The 26,246-nt window shown below is 38.7% G+C and overlaps 1 protein-coding gene across 1 annotated transcript in view; it reads left to right on the top strand.

Moving 5' to 3' along the window:
- Window positions 1-26,246, top strand: part of PRRC2C (proline rich coiled-coil 2C) — a 2,776,386-nt gene that overhangs the window by 2,714,122 nt on the left and 36,018 nt on the right. Inside the window, exons 31-32 of the mRNA XM_044086759.1 lie at window positions 11,487-11,597; window positions 12,509-12,730. Of these exons, the coding sequence (XP_043942694.1) occupies window positions 11,487-11,597; window positions 12,509-12,730 (333 nt within the window). The remainder of the gene's footprint in view (window positions 1-11,486; window positions 11,598-12,508; window positions 12,731-26,246) is intronic.

Here is a 26,246-nt window from a genome sequence, read left to right as displayed (position 1 = left end):
TGTCTTATTCCGTGGAATTAAAGGATGAAGCTTGATTTTTGGCCTAAGTGATCCATCAGTTAGTGGCACAGAAGTCTGATTGACCAGGAGGGCTAGGATGAGCTCAGTCAGTTAGTACCAGTTTGTTCATTTTCTGTTGAGGGAGGGTGTCTGCTTGGCTTGACTGAAAATACTTTGTAGCTATGTTGCCCATCCACAGAGAGAGGGATCATGTTAGCAGTCTGCATCAGGCAGGGATTGCTGAGTCAGACAAGTAACAAGTATGTGCAGGGGTATACATCTCTCCCTAACCAGGCAGCTGTGGTGAGATCATGAGCAACACAGGGGAGGGTATGTCGCACCCCAAGACTTTTAGCTGCCTTGCTGCCTACCACCTGATTCTTGCAGCTGAGGCAATGAATGACCCATTAGGGGCTACATGCAGGAACAAGTGGGCCATAGGGCTCTCATCTAGAATGGAGTAGCCTGGCCCCCAGGACTAACTAGCAAATTGGGTAATTTGTGTACAGGTGTAAGAGCCATTGGGCAGGGAGGGGCCCTGTGTAGGTGGGAGGATATGGCTTGAGATGAGGGGGAATTTTAAATAAAATAATAGTAACCCTTTGAGATGTTTCCCCTTCCACTCCCTCCTTTCCTAAGCGGTTTTGTAGAATTTCTGGCTGACACACACATCCTCACTGTTTTATGTAATTTTCCAGTACCAAAAGAGGCCATATGGAGTTTAAGCAATACTTAGCTGTGTTATACAAACTAGTGTCTGAGTTGCATAGGTGAGCGTGCAGTTGGTTCCGTATAACTAATTTAAAAAGCTTTGCACAAGATCTTGGTGTGTTGCAAGCATGTAATATTGGCCACCATCTGTCTTTGCTGCAGAGGTTATTACCCTGACTCCAGTGCTGGTGACAGGTTTGAGTTATATACCCAGCCATGAGGGGATCAAATTGTGCACATGGCCATTTTTGACTAGTTTGTTACTGCATAAAAGTCATTCATTGAAGATCTGATTGTTAATGCTGGTGCATAAGATTTGTTGGCAAAGTCTGAATGAAAACAGCAAATTGTAAAATGGCAATGAAGATGCAGATGAGCTGTTTGGGCCAACTTTTATGTGCATTGTATGTTCAACATGCATGCACAGCCAGTGAGAAGAACAAACATGGAAAACCTCCTTACCACCTATTACTGCCTGCTGCTGTTGTAAGTACCATAACTTTGTAGGTTACTGTGGTCACTGTAAGGCTAATGTCCTATGGAAAGCCTAAATGGGAAGGAGGAGAATAAGATGCCCTTCCATTTCACTGTTGCAGTATTCCTTACAATGGGGGGGGGGGTACCCTGCCAAGGGCAGTCAAACGTCCGGCCAGTATACCAAAGGCTTTAGGTTGCTAAGGGTATGTTGTACATCACATGCATGCTGCCTGCGTACAGCACAGGGCATAAAGGTGATGTCCAAATGTACCATCCTCAGAACTTCTTTACTACCAGTCCAAATGCCATCTTTGATCGTCTGTTTGAAAGCTCCATTTTTTCAGATAAGTGCTCCGTTGGGGTATTATCTTTTTTCCCTTTGTTTTTGTTGCTTGTGGGTTCATGTCATCCAGAAAGGGTAAAATGCTAGTGCGGGAGACAGATTCCCCATAAAGACAGTCACATGCGGTGTTTATGGTTGTGGGATGCACCTAAACAAAATACATCCTGTTCTGTTTGCCATGCTTTTGTCCCGAAGACTCTGCATGTTCAGCTTTCCTCTTTAGCTATATGTTTAGAAAACCAGCATCTTAAGATTTTGGCAAAAGATGCCATGGAGGAAACTTCCCACTTAGAGGAACATCCATTTGTGAAAGAGGTGGCCAAGAAAATGTAGGTCAGATTCTTCGGCTATGTTGCATCTGCCGAAAGTCTCTCTCCCTGTAGGCTATTGAAAGCCCAAAATATCGCCTGGCTCCTTTGTTGGATTCCTCTAACACGACCACTTTAGAGGCTTGCATTGATCCAGCTTCACACATCGCTGGAGGCCTTGCAGACATCCACTTTGGATGTTCAGGGAGATCTGCAGCTGGTTATTACCGAAAGGCCTAGGGGTGTTCTTCAGATTTTAGTTGGGGAGGAGGTACCAGCTACCATTGTATAGTGTTGTACATGGTCTGATCCTTCTAAGTTTTACAAGGTAGCATCCCTTTAAAGAAGAAACAAAAAAAACCTCCACCATTCCTATTCTCCCTCTAACCAAACTCCACATGAGAAAGCGTCAGTGGTTTCTAAAGTCAATTTGACTTCAGCACTCACCCTCCAGATATCATAGTTGCCCTCTTCCATGCCTGAAGCTGGAATTCCAGTGGTGGATACAGCAATTGCCACTCAATCCAGGGCTTCCTTTTCAGCCTGCACTCTCCTCTCAGGAGCTGTTCAGAGACGTTTCACATGTGGGATGGGAGGCTTCCTTTGACTTTCTAAAATTGCAGGGCCTTTGGTCACTATAACAAAAGAAAGACCACATCAGTGTCAGAGATGAGCTCTTCTGTGGGTCTTCAAACATTTCATCTTTCCTTCACTCCAGGCTTTCTCAAGGTACTTACAGATAATACCACAGTGATGTGGTGTGTCATTAAGCAAGGGGTGGGGGGGAGGGGCAACATGTTATCTCCTTTGCAGGTTAGCACTTCAGGTGTGGGAGCTAGCTATCCAGTATCAAGTGACTCTTCAGGCAATTTACATTCATTCAGGTCAGAACATTGTGGCAGAATCTGAGCAGTCCATATCACAGTCATACGAGTGGATGCTTCACAGGGATGTGTTTCTAGACATTGTCCACCAGTTGGGTACTCCTAAAAGTAGATATATTTGCCTCCCCTCTAAACAGACAACTTCCACTTTTTTGTGCTAGAGTCCCATGTCTTCTGGTCTGGAAGGTGGATGCCCTCTCTTTTTCCTGGATGCGGATGTTTCTTTGCCTTCCCTCCCTTTCTTCTCATTCCAAAAGTCCTGTTAAAGATAAAGCAGGATGCTCCCAAAATCTTGCTGGTGACTCTCTCTTGACCCAGATAACAGTGGCTCCATCTTCTACATTTACCTCACAGGGTGGACCTACTCCACAAGACCAGGATCTCTCATCCATCCCCACCTGTCCATTCTTTACCTAACACTGTGGTGATAGGATTTTGATTTTTTTTTTTCCTTAGGACGTGCTTAGGGTCCTGCAGGAGACCAGGAAACCCACTACTAGGAAATCCTACTTATGCAAATGGAAAAGGTTTTCTGTTTGTCTGTCGTAGCCTGGGTCCACTTTCTGTGGATGTTCTTTTGGTTCTGTCTCATCTGTGTGAACTGCTCAGTGCTGGGTTGGCATAGTCTTTTGTTAAGGCCCACTTGTCAGCTATTTCTGCTTGTCTACCTTTAGCATCCCCTTTAGCCTCTAGATTTCAGGCTAAACAGTTTCTTAAAGGCATCCGTCATATTAGACCTCCCAGGAAGCCTGTCCCCCCTTTCTGGGACCTTAGTTTTAATTTGGAGAAATTAACCCCTGCTCCTTTTGAGCCTACGGCTTCAGCTTTCTTTGCAGCATTGTTCTTGAAAGACTGTTCTTCTCTTGGCGCTTAATTCATCCAGACAGGTGTCTAATCTTCAAGCCCTTATGGCTGTTCCTCCTTTTTTAGTTTTCCATAAGGACAGGGTGCCCCTTTGTAGTAATTTTTCTTTTATGCCCAAAGTGGTGAAAGAGTTGTCTCTTCATCTCTTTATTTGCCGACTTTTTTCCCTTCTCTGTAATCTGCTAGTCAGAAGGTTTTGCACTATTTGGATGTGCATAAACAACTCATATTTTATATGTATAAGACTGAAGTTTTTCGCAAATCTGATTAGCTTTGTTTCCTTTCATCCTAAATCTTTAGGATTGGCTGTTTCCCAGCTAAGTATTTCTTCTTGGATATCTAAAGCCATTTCTTTTTGTTGTTTTCATGGCAAGAGCCTTCCTTTTGTTGAGGCTCATTCTTCTTGGGTTGTGGTGGCTTCTGCTGCTTTTTTTCAAGGGTTTAGGTACTAACTCTATTCTTGTGGCAGCTTCCTGGACTTGTGTGCATTCTTTTACCAAGCACTGTAAGTTGGATGTGATATCCAAGGATCCAAGCTGATTTTATTACGGCTATTCTTCATGGGTTCTTGAGAGGTCTGCCAGTCCTTCCTCCTCCCTGTCTTCTTTCTGAGCTTTTGCACTCTCCCTATTATATAGTATACTGCAACAGTAAAATGGAAGGACATAGCACGGTTGTGTAGAATCTCTGCACTCTCCCTCTTGTAACGAATACTGCAACAGTGATATGGAAGGACATAGCACGGTTGTGTAGAACCTCTTTACTCTCCCTACTGTATAGTATACTGCAACAGTGAAGTGGAAGGACATAGCACGGTTGTGTAGAATCTCTTCACTCTCCCTATTGTATAGTATACTGCAACAGTAAAATGGAAGGACATAGCACGGTTGTGTAGAATCTCTTCACTCTCCCTATTGTATAGTATACTGCAACAGTGAAATGGAAGGACATAGCACGGTTGTGTAGAATCTCTTCACTCTCCCTACTGTATAGTATATTGCAACAGTGAAATGGAAGGACATAGCACAGTTGTGTAGAATCTCTTCACTCTCCCTATTGTATAGTATACTGCAACAGTGAAATGGAATGACATAGCACGGTTGTGTAGAATCTCTTCACTCTCCCTATTGTATAGTATACTGCAACAGTAAAATGGAAGGACATAGCACAGTTGTGTAGAATCTCTTCACTCTCCCTATTGTAACGAATACTGCAACAGTAAAATGGAAGGACATAGCACGGTTGTGTAGAATCTCTGCACTCTCCCTCTTGTAACGAATACTGCAACAGTGATATGGAAGGACATAGCATGGTTGTGTAGAATCTCTTCACTCTCCCTACTGTATAGTATACTGCAACAGTAAAATGGAAGGACATTGCACGGTTGTGTAGAATCTCTTCACTCTCCCTATTGTATAGTGTACTGCAACAGTGAAATGGAAGGACATAGCACGGTTGTGTAGAATCTCTTCACTCTCCCTATTGTATAGTATACTGCAACAGTGAAATGGAAGGACATAGCACGGCTGTGTAGAATCTCTTCACTCTCCCTATTGTATAGTGTACTGCAACAGTGATATGGAAGGACATAGCACGGTTGTATAGAATCTTTTCACTCTCCCTATTGTAACGAATACTGCAACAGTAAAGTGGAAGGACATAGCACGGTTGTGTAGAATCTCTTCACTCTCCCTATTGTATAGTATACTGCAACAGTAAAATGGAAGGACATAGCACGGTTGTGTAGAATCTCTTCACTCTCCCTATTGTATAGTATACTGCAACAGTGAAATGGAAGGACATAGCACGGTTGTGTAGAATCTCTTCACTCTCCCTACTGTATAGTATACTGCAACAGTGAAATGGAAGGACATAGCACAGTTGTGTAGAATCTCTTCACTCTCCCTATTGTATAGTATACTGCAACAGTGAAATGGAATGACATAGCACGGTTGTGTAGAATCTCTTTACTCTCCCTATTGTATAGTATACTGCAACAGTAAAATGGAAGGACATAGCACAGTTGTGTAGAATCTCTTCACTCTCCCTATTGTAACGAATACTGCAACAGTGATATGGAAGGACATAGCACGGTTGTGTAGAATCTCTTCACTCTCCCTATTGTAACGAATACTGCAACAGTGATATGGAAGGACATAGCACGGTTGTGTAGAATCTCTTCACTCTCCCTATTGTGTAGTATACTGCAACAGTAAAATGGAAGGACATAGCACGGTTGTGTAGAATCTCTTCACTCTCCCTATTGTAAAGAATACTGCAACAGTGAAATGGAAGGGCATAGCACGGTTGTGTAGAATCTCTGCACTCTCCCTATTGTAAATAATACTGCAACAGTGAAATGGAAGGACATAGCATGGTTGTGTAGAATCTCTTCACTCTCCCTATTGTATAGTATACTGCAACAGTGATATGGAAGGACATAGCACGGTTGTGTAGAATCTCTGCACTCTCCCTATTGTATAGTTTACTGCAACAGTAAAATGGAAGGACATAGCACGGTTGTGTAGAATCTCTGCACTCTCCCTCTTGTAACGAATACTGCAACAGTGATATGGAAGGACATAGCACGGTTGTGTAGAATCTCTTTACTCTCCCTGTTGTAAATAATACTGCAACAGTGAAATGGAAGGACATAGCACGGTTGTGTAGAATCTCTTCACTCTCCCTACTGTATAGTATACTGCAACAGTGAAATGGAAGGACATAGCACAGTTGTGTAGAATCTCTTCACTCTCCCTATTGTATAGTATACTGCAACAGTGAAATGGAATGACATAGCACGGTTGTGTAGAATCTCTTCACTCTCCCTATTGTATAGTATACTGCAACAGTAAAATGGAAGGACATAGCACAGTTGTGTAGAATCTCTTCACTCTCCCTATTGTAACGAATACTGCAACAGTGATATGGAAGGACATAGCACGGTTGTGTAGAATCTCTTCACTCTCCCTATTGTAACGAATACTGCAACAGTGATATGGAAGGACATAGCGCGGTTGTGTAGAATCTCTTCACTCTCCCTATTGTATAGTATACTGCAACAGTAAAATGGAAGGACATAGCACGGTTGTGTAGAATCTCTTCACTCTCCCTATTGTAAAGAATACTGCAACAGTGAAATGGAAGGGCATAGCACGGTTGTGTAGAATCTCTGCACTCTCCCTATTGTAAAGAATACTGCAACAGTGAAATGGAAGGGCATAGCACGGTTGTGTAGAATCTCTGCACTCTCCCTATTGTAAATAATACTGCAACAGTGAAATGGAAGGACATAGCACGGTTGTGTAGAATCTCTTCACTCTCCCTATTGTATAGTATACTGCAACAGTGATATGGAAGGACATAGCACGGTTGTGTAGAATCTCTGCACTCTCCCTATTCTATAGTTTACTGCAACAGTAAAATGGAAGGACATAGCACGGTTGTGTAGAATCTCTGCACTCTCCCTCTTGTAACGAATACTGCAACAGTGATATGGAAGGACATAGCACGGTTGTGTAGAATCTCTTTACTCTCCCTGTTGTAAATAATACTGCAACAGTGAAATGGAAGGACATAGCACGGTTGTGTAGAATCTCTTCACTCTCCCTACTGTATAGTATACTGCAACAGTGAAATGGAAGGACATAGCACAGTTGTGTAGAATCTCTTCACTCTCCCTATTGTAACGAATACTGCAACAGTAAAATGGAAGGACATAGCACAGTTGTGTAGAATCTCTTCACTCTCCCTATTGTAACGAATATTGCAACAGTAAAATGGAAGGACATAGCACGGTTGTGTAGAATCTCTTCACTCTCCCTATTGTAACGAATACTGCAACAGTAAAATGGAAGGACATAGCACGGTTGTGTAGAATCTCTTCACTCTCCCTATTGTAACGAATACTGCAACAGTAAAATGGAAGGACATGAGTACAGTCGTGTAAGTCGTGTAAAATCATACCATAATGGTAGATGTCCTCCTCTGCACTGTTTGTGTTCACTCCCCCCAGTCCATTTCTTTTCTGGATGTACTTGATTATAGGTTCATAGGATGATACTAGGCTATTGGCTTGGAGGCCCTTATAAGCCTAGCCAAGAATTTCACCCATGTTTCCCTCTTTTCCCTGGAGAGGCATTCCTACTGGGGGCTGTCATTTCTGTTGATGTTAATCCGGATGTCGCTTTTATGACCAATGTTGTACATGGGGAACATATGTCTGATGTACATACCCTTAGCATCCTAAAGGATTTGGTATACTGGCTGGACCATCGGGCTGCCCTTGGCAGGTGTTCCCAATTGTAAAGAATACAACAGTGAAGAGGACATGTACTGTTGTGGTAAGATTTTTACACCACTACTTTCATTAGGATACTTGGGATGCTAGGTAGTCGAGCTGGTGGGGAATGAAAAGAAGTTCTGATGATCTGCCTGCAAAAAAAATTACTGGCAACGTTGAGAATTCTGAGGTGGCTATAATAAAGCAAAAAGAAATACGTGCACCTTTAAGACTGTACACAGATCAGAAACTGTGAACCGTCAGAATACACAGCACATATTCATGCATGGATAGATTTGTCTCCATTATTTGGTCCCCATATGTCATTGACCTTAAGCTGTGGATGGCAGTCCATTGACTACAAAGGTTGAGTGGTGAGCAGTGAAGATTTTTTCTCATGTGCTGAAGCATTTAGTTTGCTCTTCCTGCAGTTTTTTGTTTCCTAATAGTGCCCGTGTTTCCAGTGGGGAATCGGATAAGTCATGGGATAAACCTCTCTTGCCAGCTTTTGGTACCAAGGCTTCTTATCCCCACAGCCAATCACAGTGGAATTCTGGTAGTGTTAAAACCGTTTAGTCTGCCACCTCCTTCCCTTAGCCAGCCCTTCTCCACCCAGGTCACTAGCATCATGGACAGAAGCACACTTGGAATCATTAGACATCTGTAAACAGATTACATAGGTCACTAGCATTATGGACAGAAGCACACTTGGAATCATTAGACATCTGTAAACAGATTACATAGGTCACTAGCATTATGGACAGAAGCATACTCTACACCATTAGCCATCTGTAAATGTTGCTAGCCCCTCCCCCAGCCCCAGGTTGAGCTTGCTATACTGGTTTCAGTTGTGATTTAATGTGGATAAGCATGTAGCATTTCATTTGTATGTAAGCTCTGTTCATGTGTGGTTTTTCAACTTGGCTGAGGGAAAGCTTAATTTATTAATTTCATTAGGTATATAGTCATGCATTGCTTGCCAAGGTGATTTCAGTAAGGCCTACTCTTGTCATCAAGGGATGAAACCCTGGCTAAAACTGAGGTTATCTGGTTTAAGTTACTGGCACAGGCCTTCAAGGAGCCAACCAAGGAGGGGTGGGAGTGAGAGCCCAGTGCTAATTTGCCAGTCCTGAAAAGAGCAACAGTGCAGTCTGATATGAGGTGGACGTTTATGGTGAAGTAGAAGTACAACACTCACTATGTACGTTTGGTTTTGTGTGCTTGTCTTATTTATTTGGATTTGTTAACCAGGGCAAAGCACTGATCAAACCAAAAAACAGATGAGGCTCACCACGGCCGATAACACACTTTTATTCAACTGCAGTATAGTTAGCGCTTTCACATTTTAACAACGCTTCTTCAGACTTTAAAACAGTTTATGACAAAAACATGGTTATAAATAAATTTAAAATTAAGCCAACCAATCAAAGTTGGAAAACAATTAATCTATCATACATATTAAAGCAACAGTTCACAAGTATAGTCACATATAGTCTAAAAAACAGTTATTTAATGTTAAAAACTGAAGACCATTATATAAATAACATGATATAAATATATATAGAAGGTTTAAAAACTATATGTTACTAATATATATGTATATTAAAATATATATGTATATTAAAGTGTATATATATATATATATACATATACATATATATATATATATATATATATATATATATATATATATATATGCATAAATATATGTAGAGACTAATGTGTGTAAGGGCATGATATTAAAAAGGGCTTTAATGTGGCCCTTTCATTCAGCCCATGTCCTGTATGTCCCTGTAATTTAATAATCCATCTATTTTCGCATTCTTCTGTGTAATTTTTTATATTACCTAATCTATTGGGTCTATATACTAACTGTAGTACATTGAACTTAAAAGTGTGTGTTGTGCCTGTATTCAAAACGTGTCTGGCCAAAGCATTGTGTTCATCTTCCCTGTTTATTAGCATATATATGCACCCTTACATGCTCTCTAAGACTTCTATTGGTTTTACCAACATAGAAGCAGGAGCATAATTGACATACTGCCAGGTACACTAGATCTACAATCAGCATAAAAGTTTAACGTATATTCAATATCTGTATCAGGATGTACAAAAACATTTTTACCAGACATATAGTTGCATTGGTTACAGCCTCTACAGGGAAAGGTACCTTTCCTGTTAGATAAGCTGCTAACTTTTGTATTGTTGTCATAGCACAACAACCTTTTTAGGGATTTGGTGTTTCTATATGTAAAACTTGGCCTATCACCCACTAGCTCAGAAATTTTTTCATCAGTAGTTATAATATTCCAATTTTTACTAATCACTTCCTTAATTTTCGAGTTAACATTGCTATATGGAATAACAATTCTACTAACACTGAGAGTTGTATTCCTTTCTCTTGTTCCAGAGGCCTGTCCATGGTCTCTAAATAGATAAGGTTTACCATTCCCTCTTCTAACAGTACTATTTACATGGTACACCTTATCTACTTCTTTCCTCTTCTGAAGAGGCTCTTCATCCAGGACTGTTTGTTTTACTTGAAATCACTGATCAAAATGGAACTTTTTTCAGACCGAGTCCATAAGCAGCATTTTTAAGTGACTGCTCAAGGTCTTGTAGTCGAACGGAAGCTGAAGGCATCAGGACCTGCATGACAAGGAAACCGCTCATTAAACTGCATATAGCCTTAATACTCTGCACTAGCTGCAAGACGTGGACTCCATCAAGCTGAAGTAAACAGTAACCTTAATACTGTGCACTAACTGCGAGGCATGGACTCCCATCAAGCTGAAGTAAACATTAGCCTTAATACTCTGCACTAACTGCAAGATGTGAACTCAAACTGAAGTAAACAGTAGCCTTCCCAAGAGCATGTGCAAGGAAATTAAAATGCCCTCACAGATGGGAAGACATGGCAGCTCATCCAAATGAGCATGCAGGTTGGCTACTTAGGGTAGGGACTTGGACAGAATTCCTGATGGCAGCCTGGATATCATTGTCCTGTACTCATCCTGCACCTTATGAGGTAACAAATGGGCTTGATTGGTCATGGGAGGGTTGATTGTTGATAGGCAGCAGGTATTAAAAAAAGAAAAGAAAAAAAGAGAGAACTCTTTATAGTGCCCATACTTGGGAAGCATGTTGCTCCTTTCTGTGACCCATCTTTTCCTCATCAGTATTGATGAGCACCAACATTAGATTCTCGATCTACAACGGGTTGTGTATGGCATCACTTGTATATTGATTGAGAACAAAGGTAAGATTTGATCAGGTAAGGTGGTCATTGAGAGAATATTGTGTAATGTGTTTTGTATCTGTATACAAGCAGTGTTGATCACATTAGGGCCAAATTCTCTCAAATGTTTTTTTTTTTTTTTTTACACAGCTGTGATTTTCTTTGATGTATCCACACAGAGTAAACCTGCACATTTTCTGTACGTCATATTGCCACATTTGATGTTACTACTTTCTTGTTACTTTTCTACCATTAAATTGTACCTGTTGCTTTTTAAAGTCAGCCATCCAATAGGAATAGTCACGTTGTTGTATTTCTTTTTTTCCCTTTCTTTAGGGTTTTAAAAAATACTTTTTTTTTGTGTTGCATTTTGTTACAGGCGAGACAGGGCCTTCCCCAGCCATCAACGCTCTACGCAAGCCAAGTGCAGCAGGCTGGACAGAGCAGCTTTTACAACACCGCTCAGTCACCCAATGCTGCTCTACAGCAGGTACTGGCACTTCCTCCCCACCCCCACACCTTGTCTAGTCAGAGCATATTGCTCATAATAATCGATTGTCACCAGTTTGTTTCACCTTCCCCTACTAAAATGTGTGTGTCCCTAAAACAAAGGGAAATGTGCAAGGAGCAGAGTAAATGTTTCTAGATATAGGTTAGTTCTGCTTCAGTGAAAATAGCCTTACAATGTATGTGAGCACACCATTAATTTGATTGTAGTTGCCCTGTAGAATCCCGCTTTGCTCTTTTTGTTTGTTGTAGTATTCTAGTGTTTGTCCATCTTGAAAGGGAGCTGACTAGAGGGTGATATATTCTGTATGATGGTTGAGCTTTCTGTGAAGGTTAAAATCTTAATTTGACAGAGTCCACAACCATCACTCTGGTATCCAGAATCCTTCCTAGAAACAGGTGACAAAAAATCTCAAGCCTGTTGTAGAGTATAGCTTTAATGTAACAGAAGAAATCCTTAAGTACATATTCAGAAGTTCTTTAGAGATTAAGAAAGGAAAGTGATGGAGCTAGGATCTGTCGAGATTGACTGTCCTAAGAGATCACCATTCTCCTGCTGTTGAGAAAGGCGACAAGTATGAGAAAGGAGTTGTGTAAATGAGAGGGGGATATGAGCTGTTCCAGATGTGATGCTTTACAAAGGGATGCTACTGAAAGTACAAGTAGTGTGCTTGTGTTTTGTGGGGGGGGAGCACTTAAGTTTAGCACCCTGAAACATCCAATTTATACATTTAACTACTGAAAGGAATAGAATAGTTTGTTATAGCTTGACTTGTTTCAGGGAATTTGAGTAGGGGGATTAAATGGGTTTTATAGAGAAAGTTAGGGAACATGCAGGTCATATCTGCAACTTGGAGATTTGTGTAATGATTTATGTTGTGTTGTTCCTTTTAGGTTACCTTGCCTTTACCAGGTTCACAGCTATCCCTGCAGAACTTTGGATCAACTACAGGGCAGCCTCTCATCGCTTTGCCTCAGTCCTTGCAGCCACAACTGCAAGCTGCTCAACAGCAGGGCCCAACACCGAGCATGAGTAGACAGGCTCCAGTCAACCAGCCTTACCGAGGACACTTTCCCGGAGGAAGTCCGCTTGGCATGATCCCTGGGCCTGCCAAGGTAAAACATAAATTTAGCATCCTTATTTGATGGTGGGTATTGATAAGTCATACTGAATGAATTGCTGTGATGTTGGAAATGTACCATGTTCACCGCCTTGAAATGTAGAATTGCGCATCATAAATGCTTATAGCTGTATTTGTAGTCACATGTGAAACAGCTTTTTGACTGCTAAAAGAAAAAGTAAACCAAAATCAAGTCAAAAAGCTGTCTGGGTAGTAAACTTGATAAGTCTGTACTGCTGCTGTTTTCTGCTTTTCTTCAGGCTTGGCAACAAATGCAAGACTGTTTAGAATGGCATTGGTTAGTTGTACACCGTCGCCTAGTTAGTGGAGTGCTGTTCTTGAAACAGTTGGTATACTTTTTAAGCATATGTAGATTGATAATAGCATACAGGGATCCTAGTTGCTGTAATATTGATGGTTTCTGAGAAAGTGAGCAGACAGTCATTTAATGGAGAAAATCTAGATTCACATAAAAAGTGAATCATTCATTTTAGAAGTTGAGAAAGAGATGAGGAAGGAAATAAAAATATCCGAAAACTTAGCGATGAGTCAAAGGCATTCAAGCCTTTAAAAGAGAGTTCTACAAGTAGTGATGATGTGAAGGCAGTCGAGCCTTCGCAGGAGTTTCATGTGGTGATTGAAGAAGAAAAGGGCACATGTGATGGATTCTGAGGATTTTGTTCCAGCAGAACCTCTTCAGTGAGGAGGATCCAGCACAAGCTTGTGTTACATAATCCTCCATTCGGGAGGGTTGCGAGGTGATACATTTGCCAAATCCATAAATATAAGTGATTCAGAGAGTGGTAAAGACATTTCCTGGGGTGAAATTATGACTAAACTACAGTGAGAGGATGGTCAGCAAGCAGAGACTACAGTGAAGAAGTTGTATGCAGAAATGGTGAAAACAAGGTAGTAGAAAGAAAAAGAATTAAGAAAACATACAAAGTAAGAATAGAAAAAGGTGCTGAACTGGATGGATTCTAGTTATTGGATGAAGTAATTGCACCTCTTAGAACTAAGTTAAATGAGGTAAAGAAACTTACTGTGACATTATTTTTTAATCTGGACAATTGATGGAGAAATTCATAGGGGATTGTGAAAAAAATTGTTTTCCTTGGAATCAGTATGTTATAAAGACTTTTTCAGAGAAACAAGATTAGTATACAACTCAAAAATGAAGTAGACAAGGAGACTTTAAAATGACATTTGTTAAAAATATTCAAAGATGTATTAGAAATTTCAAAAGTATATAACAAAATTGGTTTATAGATTGATGCATGGAATTGCCTTGCGATTTTGAATGTAGAAAATGAAAAAAATGTGCACATTCCTAATGTTATAAATGTGAAGGGAGATAAAGGTATGATGAGGTATTTAGGTCAACCAAAGACTTGTTTTCGTTGTGGTAAAATTAGTCATTTAACAGTTGTGAAGAGAGAAAGTACTGTATGTGGGGAATCATGGCATGATATGAAGATGTGCGAGCTAAAATGTTATAAATATAAAAAGACAGGACATTTAGGTGATGGTCTGAAAATACGAATATACAGACCAAAGAGAAGCAAGTCAGTAAACCCCTAGAAGTGGAATTGCAAGTTATTGATACACAAATGATTTAATATAGGCGATCGATTATGAAAATGATCAAGCGAAGCAAAATGTTGTTAATGATAAAAAGGCCCTCCACAATTGGTAAATGGTTCTTTGGTAACTAAAGTAGTAATGCACAAAGGATAAATGGTTCTTCAGTAACAAAAGTAGTGACGCACAAAACCAAAAAGGTGAGAGCTTTCACTCCTGTAAACCGTGCTTCATCAGACCATAAAAATTCAAAACAGTATTTGAATACCATTCAAATGTAATCACCAATAAAAAAACACATGATGCTAAAAGAACCAGAAACAGCATCAATTAGAAAATTCCTACTTAAAATTTCAGTGTAGAAAGTCATTCATAAAACTCTCATTTAAACAAATCATGAGATTTAAAGGGACCTTTCCATTTAAACCATATTTCTTATCGGCTTTTAATTTTATAATGCAGCTTATCTTGTGTCCAGATTTGTTTCAAAATTCACCCGTGCTCAAATCTTCAAACAGGAGCTCTGTCACCATAAAACTGAGTAAATGTAAATCGCCATTCTCAGTATTATGCCTGGCTAGTGCACTCTTAACATCCTTTCACAGGAGCACACTCTCACCCCTCCCACTGTTAGCATGGGTCCCCTGACGTAGGTCGGGTCCTCAGTCCAGTTATCACCAACAAATACCCATGCCTATTTGCTGACATTAGTTAACACGACCAAATAACCTAGAGCCATATTTTACACTATCGAATGGCTAGCCCTGTTATGGCGTGCAGTATGTGATCTGTGTCCTCCTATCAGGAGGATACTGCACACCACAGTAGATGGCCAAAGCAGTTGGTATATACAACTCTTCCCCCTAGAGGGCACTGTGTATTGTCTTCTACTGCCTGTAGCTCCATTCTTTGAGTTTGAGATGGAAACACTTGGTGTGTTTTTAGGAGATGGTGGGGGAACCCCACAGAAACACAGGAAGAACTTGCAAATTCCAAACAGGAATTGGCTGAAGGTTAGGATCGAACCATGTGTTTGGGACACCTTAACCGTTATACCAGTTGGTCTCTCTAAGGCCAATTTAAAGTACCCAGTCCACCTACAGCATGTCTTTGGAATGTGGAAGGAAACGAGCACTCAGAGAAAACCAACACAAATACAGGGAGAGACCCTGTAGAGACACACCAGCTGAAAATCAAAATGAAGGCTTCATGCTGTAAGATACAGCACTGCCCACACCTAGAAACCATAGCTAATATTTTACCAAATTAATTCAACTCTATTTCAGTCTGTACATTAATACCCTACATTTGTCCCAACCCACCTGTGTATTGGCTCAGGACGGTTGTCCCCCACTACCATTAATATTGACCACATCTTACCTGCCGTCTCCCAAAAAAATTAAGACTTCCATGATGGCTGAGCTGCATGCTGTCTTCCTATTTAATCAACCTTGAGGTACGTTTGTTCCCAACATAATTGAGACAGCACCACCTTTGGCCTCAGTCTTTGCTGCTTTTTTGTAATTGTGCAAAAGGCACTGTAGCCCTGCACTGTCTGAATACTTTGTGTCTTTAAACCAAGTACCTGTCACAGTACAAATGTCCATATTCTCCATAGTGAGGAGGGCTTAAAGGGTGTAGAGGTTTTTATTTAGGCTCTAAGCATTGGCCACTAACACCTTAAAGTTGCTTGGAGATGCTTTCACTATGCTGGTAGTTGTCTTTTTGCATTGCCTAAAAAAGGCTCTAAGGGGAGTGGGTAAAGTCTTGGCCAGTATCTGTAAGCCTGGGGGACAGATACCGTCCATTCCTGGCAAAGCAATGTGGTCTGTTGAGCATGTTCTCCCATTCTGAAAGACGCTGGATTCCCTGCAGTGAATCCAGAAACTAAGCCAGTTATTAAAATCAATCTTTTATGTTTGCATTGTGACATCGTCCTTGGTGATGGTAGAATTTTGCTCAGTGCAAAACTTCTACCAGTCTGTGACATGTAGTCTGAGATATCCATTATGTCTGTTATACAGTCTACTGAGGTAATGTCTCAGGCCATTGACACATACTTGGTCTAAGACAGAATCATATTGATGTCCTCTTATTCCTATGTTGCAGTAATCTAGTACTGGGGTTTTTCTGCCCTCAGGCAACTCGTACGTCAGCTCCTATACAAAATCTTCAGCTTGGCTGTTGCATTGTGCGTGGAACGTCACGCACAGGCCATAAACCAGGGACCTTAAATGTGACGTCTGCACACACAATCCTCAGAACTTTTCAGCCGCAGACGACCATATCGTACGATCGCTTCTTCACAGACGTCGCATCTTAAAGATAAGTAACCCGTTGGGTTTCTAATGTTCTTATTTTTGCCGATTGTTATTTCTTAGGCTTGGTTGTTGTAGCCTTTAGCTGATGTCAGGAAAAAAGGGAAAGTGCCAATGCGGGCACCAGATACCCCATAAAGACACCCATGATAGGTGTGTTTTTTGCTTAGGTCGGGAACACTGTTACTTCTCTTGCACAATTTGTCAATCTTTTGTGCCCAAGACCCTGCGCAACCGTCTGGCCGCTTTAAACCTCTACCTTGAAAACCAGCACCTTAAGCGGTTAGCCCTTAGAATGGATCCTGCATCGGAGGCCGCACCCACACCTCCGCACAAGAATGCCAAGATTCCTAGGCCTTCCTCGCCTGCTGCTTCACTTCCCGATGCACCGCAGACTGCCGACGTAGGGGTTGAGGCACGCTTGGTGAATCCTTCGACTGCAACGATGTCCCTTGAGGAAGCCATTGCACAGACGATGACCGGCACATCCTCAGAGCTTATCCAGATGACTTCTGTCGATGTCGAGGGTGAACCAGTTTCGGGGGTACCTCCGACCAGGATCCAGACTTTGGATGTGTTTAGCTCCAAACCCGATGCCAGGCCACTCCCTGCTTCCATCCCAGCCAAAAAGTAGCAGAAAAATAAACGTACCTCCTCCACTACAGAAGCCATACCAGACTGGCAGGCCTTCACCGCCTGTCTCATGTAGGCCTTTATGGCTCTCAGGCCTTCAAGCCTCAGCCCCCTCCACTCTGCCTCTGTTGAGCCCTAGACTTGCTTCTGCCTGTTCCTCCCACACACATGACTCCTCAATTCAGGGAGTAAGAGCATGATTCTTCCTTCTCTTCCTCAGAAGATTCCATTTCATACGTATCCCAGATTGCTTCCCCCCAGGAATATTATTCTCCTGATGAGGAATCTGTGGAATGGGATTCTCCTCCTGAGGATATTGCATTTGGTGAGACCATCACCAAGATGAAGGTTTACTTTAAATGGGAGGCATCCCAAATGACTGACACCCAAAAAAAGGTACTTTGAGCTGCTGCAAGTAGACTCACCCTCCCCTTCGGCGGTCCCCCTTGTTCTACCTGCTTACTTGGATGCCTTCAACTCTGCTTCTAAGGCTCCAGACTCCCAGCCTCCAGCCCTTAAGCATCCTGACCACTTCTATAAAGTGTGAAAAGCAGAAACCTGATCTCAACGCAATGTGGTTAAAATACTGAGCGGTTGCTGTTAAACAGGTTTTTCAAGTCCACAATTCAAAAAAGTTCTCGGCAGCCGTAGCAAAAGTAAAAACTCTTCTTTATTGTAATAGATATAGCTGAAGGGTAAGCGCTTTCGTGTGGTCACAGCCACGCTTCATCAGACAAATAAAAGTTCTATAATACAGTGCTTATATACAACTTAAATTGCTTAGATTGAAACCAAACCCTATATAAATGGGTGTCTCATTAACCATTTAAAGTGGCAATGCATAGCTTCCAAAATCAAATAACAAACTGTTATAAGCGATGCTATGATGTTGAATACAAGTTCTAAAACAATGAATTTTTGCACATAACTCATGTTGCAGTTTGCAAATTAAATACAAATCCATATATATATATATAATGAATTAAACTAAAGAACAGTCATGAACCTTAACGTATTTCTATTAAGACTCTGTGCTTGAATAAATAAAAACAATGCAAACGCTGCACTACTGAAATTGACAAGTATAGTTCTAAAAGACTTGTATACAATTCTCAGTGCATCTAAATGAATATGTAGGCATTTAGACCTTTATAGAACTTAGTATAGTTCAACAATTGGTCCATATTTAGACGAAAGGCAAAGAGAACTTTATGTATCAAGATGTTAATAAAAATGATACTGAATAAACATTTATGCAATTACCAACGTGACTAGAGCTTACATTTATTTATCGCAAATTATTTAAAATATATATTAAATTATATATATAGTAAATAAAGCAAACTGTCATGGAACTTGTTATAAATCAACTATTGTATTGTATTTAAATGAATGGAAATAGTAAAGCACTGTGTAGCTGAAACCTGACAGCTGACAGATATAGCCCTGAAAGAACTTATTTGCGGTTAGCAATATAACTAAACAGACAAGTAAACGTTTAAAAAACTTGACATAGTTCACCAGGTGATTCATGTTTAGAAAAAGGGCAAAAAGCACAATAAAAAAGAACAATAAAAAACAATAAAAAATATAATGAAAACTTTAGACATTAAAGTGCTGATGGATATAACACTATATAAGCGTTTAAATGGTTGCCATCGTAACCAAAGCATATATTCATTTAATATAGCTTATTCATAGTAACTATTAAAACTGTATAAAAATGTTCACTAAATTATTATAAACCATTTCTAAAAAATATATATATATATATATTGATAGTTAAAAACTTTTGTATATACATAATGAGTGTGAGTTCTGTCGATGTCTATTTAAAACCCAAGTAAAGTCAAAAAAATTTTTTATTAAAAAAATTTTTTATATATATGCTTGAATAAGTCTTACTATAAAGGTATATTATTAAGACATCAGAGAATGGAACTCGAAACTCAAATCAAGTGACATATAACTTTTTAAAATATATCTCAGTTTAAATAGAGCCCAAAACAAACTCTATTGAAATGTACTAATAGCTTGAAGCATAAACGTACCTAATGGTGCACAAATAACTATAAAGTTGAAAAATGTATAGCAATGCTAAAAATGTAATGCTAAGGAATAAGACCATACAGTTAAAAATGCATAGGTAAATAAATAAATAAATAAATAAATAAATTTTATATCATAGTATTTTCATTGCTTTAAAGCTAATAAACAAAATCTATTTAGGTAAAAATAAGTGATTTAAATTAATATAACATAGCTCCAGGTATATAACTATGTATTAAAGCAGATAGATAATTTAATATAAACTTGATTAAATATATTATTTACCTATAAAATGCAAATGAAATATTATAAAGATATATGTTAGGTTATTTAACTAATATCATAACTTTAAAGATAAACATTAATAATAAGAAACATACAACTAAATGTACATATGTAATAATTAAACAGTAGTGTTAGCGTTTCCTATTATTTAGAATAGGTTTAATGGAGACTGAAGTATTCAAACCTGGATGACTATGAGCATTAAATTTCAGAATCCATTTTAATTCTGCCAGGGCTAAATTATTTAAATTATCTCCACCTCTGGGATTTATTTTTATTTTTTCAAGTACCCTAAACAGAAAATGATGTTCATTATGTTCTATTATATGTTGTGCTAGTGCATTAGTATCTATTTTTTCTTTATTTCATATAAATGATCGTATATACGATCAGTTAACCTCCTTTTGTTAACCCAATGTAAAATGCTGTACATTTTGTGCAGGTTGCTAAATAAACCAGGTTTTTTGTTTGACAGGTAGCAGCAACATTAATGTAATAAGTAAAGCCTAGAATGGAATGAGTAAAAGTAGAATCTAGACAAATCATTTTACACCTGGTACAGGAACCACAAGAAACTGTTCCCATTGCTTGTGTGGATTTCATGGTATTTGGTACAATATCTTTGCATAAAATTTGTTTCAAGTTGGGACAGTTCTTATATAAAAAGGAGGGAAAGTTTCCCACTAGACTAGATACTAAAGAATCTGTCTGTAAAATATTCCAGTTATTCCGTACAACTGTCTCCAGACATTTTACATCGCTAGTGTATTTTAAAATGTATGGTATTTTTATATTGCCATTGCTATTTTTATATTTAAAAGAAGTGTATTTCTTAACAGTAAGTGGTGTAGATTCTGTAGTGTGTATAATATTATTTTTAATGGAGTTGACAAGCTTAAAATTGTAACCTCTATCTAAAAATAATTGCTCTAATAGGTCAGATTCTTTTTCTAAAACAGTGTTTTCCTGGCAAAGTCTAGTCAGCCTAGTGAACTGACTTTTAACTATTCCTGGGAACATATGCCTAGGGTGCATGCTGCTATAGTGAAGTAGTGTGTTAGTCCAAGTAGGTTTCCTATATATAGAGGACATGATTTTTCCTTGCTCAGTGAGCATCAAGGTGACATCCAGGAATTCAATTTGTTTCGTGGATGCTTCCAGTGTGAATTTCAGGTAACTAGTGGTGGTTTCTAGATGGTGTAAGAAACATGTAAATTCCTCTAAGGTACCTTGCCAAATTAGGAGAACATCGTCTACAAAACGTTTGTAGAACTTGATTTTGTTAAAGCCAGGATTGGTGAACAAGTGCTCTTTTCCCAATTTAGGACCACTAAATTCGCATACGTATTTGCGCATGGGGTGCCCATGGCTACACCCCATGTCTGCAAATACGTCATGCTGTTAAACATGAAGATGTTATTATTAAGCACTAAATCCAAAAGCTGACAAATTAATATAATTTTATCAGAAGAGAAACTAGTATCTCTTACAAGCAATTCTCTAATTGCTTCCAAACCCAAATCATTGGGGATGGACGTAAAAGATTTTTACATCTAAAGTTATCAGCATATATTCATCTGTCCCAGTATTCAATATTACATCCTCAAGGCTGCTTAGTAAATCATAGGTGTCTTTTAACAGAGTTGGAACCAAATCCACTACAGGCCTAAGATATTTTTCAAGAGCTGTCGAAATAGTAGCAGTTACCCAGTTAGAGCCTGATACTATAGGCCTAAGGGGTATGGGGTACACCTGTTTGTGAATCTTGGGCAAACCTTTTATTGTAGGAGTGGTAGGAAACTCAATGTATAAGTACCTATATTCTTCTGGTGTAATTTGTCGGCACATTAAAAGGTCATACAGAGTGGCATGTACATTAGTTATAATAGAGTGGACTTTTCCTGAGAAATAATGGAGTAAGTATCTTGATCTGATAACATATTTGACATCAGAGTAACATAGTCTACAGTATTCATAACTATAATGCCACCACCTTTGTCTGCAGGTCTAAATGTGATATCAGGAAATTGTTTGAACTTTTTCAAAGATGCCATTTCTCCAGAAGATAAGTTAACATAAACTACTTTGTTTTTCTTGGTAGAAAAAAGTTTATAAAAATCTCTCTCACAGGCCTTAAGAAAGCAATCAATACTGAAGGGTAAAGGAGGTGAAAAATTACTCTTTTGTCTTAGTGACACACATTTTGTTTGTGAAATTTCAGTATTGTGTGTTGTAGAAGTGTTTTTGAAAAACATTTTAAGGGCTACATTTCTGCAAAAAACACGTAGCTCACATAAAACATCAGCCAAGTTGCTACATTGTGCTGGTATAAAATTTAAGCCCTTGTTAATCAAACTAATATCTGATATACACAAATCATAGTTAGATAAATTAACAAATATGTCAGTCACATCCTTTGCCTTCGATTCGTTCCATATCTTTCTTCTGAATTTTTCCTTTTTCTTGGCCCTCTGCTCTGGGAGCGCCCTCTCCCTTGATACTGTGTTTTTATGGGATAGGGTAAAAAACGACTTGCTTCTTGAGTCAATTTAGGTTTTGCACCTAAACGAACATCATTGTGCATATTAGCAAAAGCTAGTTGGTTAGGAGGTGGTGTTGCAGAGTAAGCAGTCAGTCTAGGAAAATCCGTCTCACTAGGTAGAGCAAAATTATTATCAGTTATAGGTAAAGTAGACGGGGCTGAAACACCAACAGATGTGGAAGCAGCATCATTAATTAGAACATTGTCATTAGCATTTGGTAAGGAGACTGGCCTTTGTGATTGAGTTTGTACATTATTGTGTCTGGGCCAGACAAAAATCTGACCAGTTTGGAAATCATTAAAGTCCCTCTGCAACTTTTTCAGTTTAATTTGTTTCAGTTTCTCACTAAAAGAATTCACTTGTGAGAAAATGGTTTGCAGTCTATTTTTAGCATAATCAGATTTAAACTTGTCAGTTAAATTTTTGTGAGTTATATCTATTTCAGTGCGTAGTTTAGTCTCAAGAGGTAAGAAATATTCATTTAAAAGTGACATGTACCTGAATCCTTGTTCAATATTTAGGTCCTGCCACTTTTTCAGGAGCACTGGATGATTAGTTCCATAGGATGGCATGCAAAATACACGCATTCCTCGAGGTACAATTCTATGATGTATAGATGCTTCAAGATGTTGCCTTTGCCAGGCGTACCTTTGTAGTAGATAGAGCTTGTCTTCAAATTCTTTCACAACCAAATTGAAGTCAGCAAGATTTTCATCCGGTAAGGTGGAGGCAGGAATGTTAACTGGCCCACCTAGTTCCAAAGCCAATAAAGGGTTAGCAACGTGATGCAGCAATCCTTCTGGTATAGCTGAAAATTCCCTCGACTCTGGTCTGTAGTCTAATTCTACATTGGTGGAATCCATTGCGTAGAGCAGTTACCACACAGAAAAAGTAAAGAAAAAAACCAAGAGGTAACTGCAACTCCAAGAGGTCAGGTAACACAAACAAGTACAAATGTGAAAAGCAGAAACCTGATCTCAACGCAATGTGGTTAAAATACTGAGCGGTTGCTGTTAAACAGGTTTTTCAAGTCCACAATTCAAAAAAGTTCTCGGCAGCCGTAGCAAAAGTAAAAACTCTTCTTTATTGTAATAGATATAGCTGAAGGGTAAGCGCTTTCGCGTGGTCACAGCCACGCTTCATCAGACAAATAAAAGTTCTATAATACAGTGCTTATATACAACTTAAATTGCTTAGATTGAAACCAAACCCTATATAAATGGGTGTCTCATTAACCATTTAAAGTGGCAATGCATAGCTTCCAAAATCAAATAACAAACTGTTATAAGCGATGCTATGATGTTGAATACAAGTTCTAAAACAATGAATTTTTTGCACATAACTCATGTTGCAGTTTGCAAATTAAATACAAATCCATATATATATATATATATAATGAATTAAACTAAAGAACAGTCATGAACCTTAACGTATTTCTATTAAGACTCTGTGCTTGAATAAATAAAAACAATGCAAACGCTGCACTACTGAAATTGACAAGTATAGTTCTAAAAAGACTTGTATACAATTCTCAGTGCATCTAAATGAATATGTAGGCATTTAGACCTTTATAGAACTTAGTATAGTTCAACAATTGGTCCTTATTTAGACGAAAGGCAAAGAGAACTTTGCGTATCAAAATGTTAATAAAAATAATACTGAATAAACATTTATGCAATTACCAACGTGACTAGAGCTTACATTTATTTATCGCAAATTATTTAAAATATATATTAAATTATATATATAGTAAATAAAGCAAACTGTCATGGAACTTGTTATAAATCAACTATTGTATTGTATTTAAATGAATGGAAATAGTAAAGCACTGTGTAGCTGAAACCTGACAGCTGACAGATATAGCCCTGAAAGAACTTATTTGCGGTTAGCAATATAACTAAACAGACAAGTAAACGTTTAAAAAACTTGACATAGTTCACCAGGTGATTCATGTTTAGAAAAAAGGGCAAAAAGCACAATAAAAGAACAATAAAAACAATAAAAAATATAATGAAAACTTTAGACATTAAAGTGCTGATGGATATAACACTATATAAGCGTTTAAATGGTTGCCATCGTAACCAAAGCATATATTCATTTAATATAGCTTATTCATAGTAACTATTAAAACTGTATAAAAATGTTCACTAAATTATTATAAACCATTTCTAAAAAATATATATATATATATATTGATAGTTAAAAACTTTTGTATATACATAATGAGTGTGAGTTCTGTCGATGTCTATTTAAAACCCAAGTAAAGTCAAAAAAATTTTTTATTAAAAAAATTTTTTATATATATGCTTGAATAAGTCTTACTATAAAGGTATATTATTAAGACATCAGAGAATGGAACTCGAAACTCAAATCAAGTGACATATAACTTTTTAAAATATATCTCAGTTTAAATAGAGCCCAAAACAAACTCTATTGAAATGTACTAATAGCTTGAAGCATAAACGTACCTAATGGTGCACAAATAACTATAAAGTTGAAAAATGTATAGCAATGCTAAAAATGTAATGCTAAGGAATAAGACCATACAGTTAAAAATGCATAGGTAAATAAATAAATAAATAAATAAATAAATAAATAAATAAATAAATAAATGCATTTTATATCATAGTATTTTCATTGCTTTAAAGCTAATAAACAAAATCTATTTAGGTAAAAATAAGTGATTTAAATTAATATAACATAGCTCCAGGTATATAACTATGTATTAAAGCAGATAGATAATTTAATATAAACTTGATTAAATATATTATTTACCTATAAAATGCAAATGAAATATTATAAAGATATATGTTAGGTTATTTAACTAATATCATAACTTTAAAGATAAACATTAATAATAAGAAACATACAACTAAATGTACATATGTAATAATTAAACAGTAGTGTTAGCGTTTCCTATATTCTATAAAGTAACAGAGGACCAGAAATTCCTGGTTAAACCACCCTTGGCGGACCCAGCAGTGATTGCCACTACTGCAGATAAGCAATCTAGACTGCTGCCTTCTGCCTCCTTCCTACCCACAGACAAAGATAGCAAGTGTATGGATAGGATGGGAAAGAAAGTATACACATCTTCCACTTTGGCTTTCAGAGCCATAAATTCAGACCCATATGACTAAGTATACACCAGACTTGGTTTCTCAAGCCTCCTTTATGCTGGCATCTTTACCTGACAGTCCCATTAAGAATGACATTACCTCCAAGCTTTCCTTGGCCCAACAGGTAGCCAGGCATTCCATCAGAAGCAGCTACAATTCTGCAGAAGCATCTGCCTCTGTCCTCAGGAGGTATTCATGGCTAAGACTTCAGAACCTTCCAGAGGATTTCAAGTCTAAGGTCTTGGACAACCCACTGGACCATAATGTCCTTTTTGGTAAACAATCTGCAGGCCTTTTTAAAATTCTAAAAGTAAAGAACTACAGGACATAAAGCATCTTCTGGTGTCACCCATTCCCAAGTATTATAGGAACTACATTGCTAAAGCCACCTTTGTGAGGTGTAATCTTCAGGCTTCTACCTCCTCTTCCAGATCTGGAAGAGGTGCTAGAAGACCCACCTTCTCCAGGCTACCTGCTCCACCTCATCAACCAAGACAATCCTTTCAGAACAGAAGAAGCCCCAGTAATGCATGACTGCCTTGCCTACCTCCTCCTCCTCAGTCCGCCTCTCCCACTGTCTTCCCCTTCGACACTCCATCACCACAGACAAATGGGTCTTAACCATTATCCAGAAAAGGTATTTCCTGTCCTGGAAAGAGAACCCCCCCAGGAAAGGCATTCCACCCCCCCCCCAAAGAAAACAGGCCCATAGTTCTGGAAGACCTTCTAAAGCTAGGCACCATAGAACCTGTCCCCCTAGGGCAAGAAGGAAAGGGTTTCTACTCCCGTCTCTTCTTGGTCCCCAGAAAAGATGGGCCTTAGAGACCCATCTTGGACCTGTCCCACCTAAATCTTCACCTTCAGGTAACGTCCTTCAAAATGCTTTCTCTCCCCACCCTGCTGCCCCTAATTCCAACCAAAGCCATCATGGCCACCTTGGGACCTAAAGGAGGCCTACCTTCACATTTACCCATCAAGACTTC

This window comes from Protopterus annectens, chromosome 10.part0 (genome assembly GCF_019279795.1).
Source record: "Protopterus annectens isolate FY-2018-M chromosome 10.part0, PAN1.0, whole genome shotgun sequence".
Taxonomy (NCBI): Eukaryota; Metazoa; Chordata; order Ceratodontiformes; family Protopteridae; genus Protopterus; species Protopterus annectens.
This window is presented reverse-complemented; position numbering and strand designations above follow the sequence as displayed.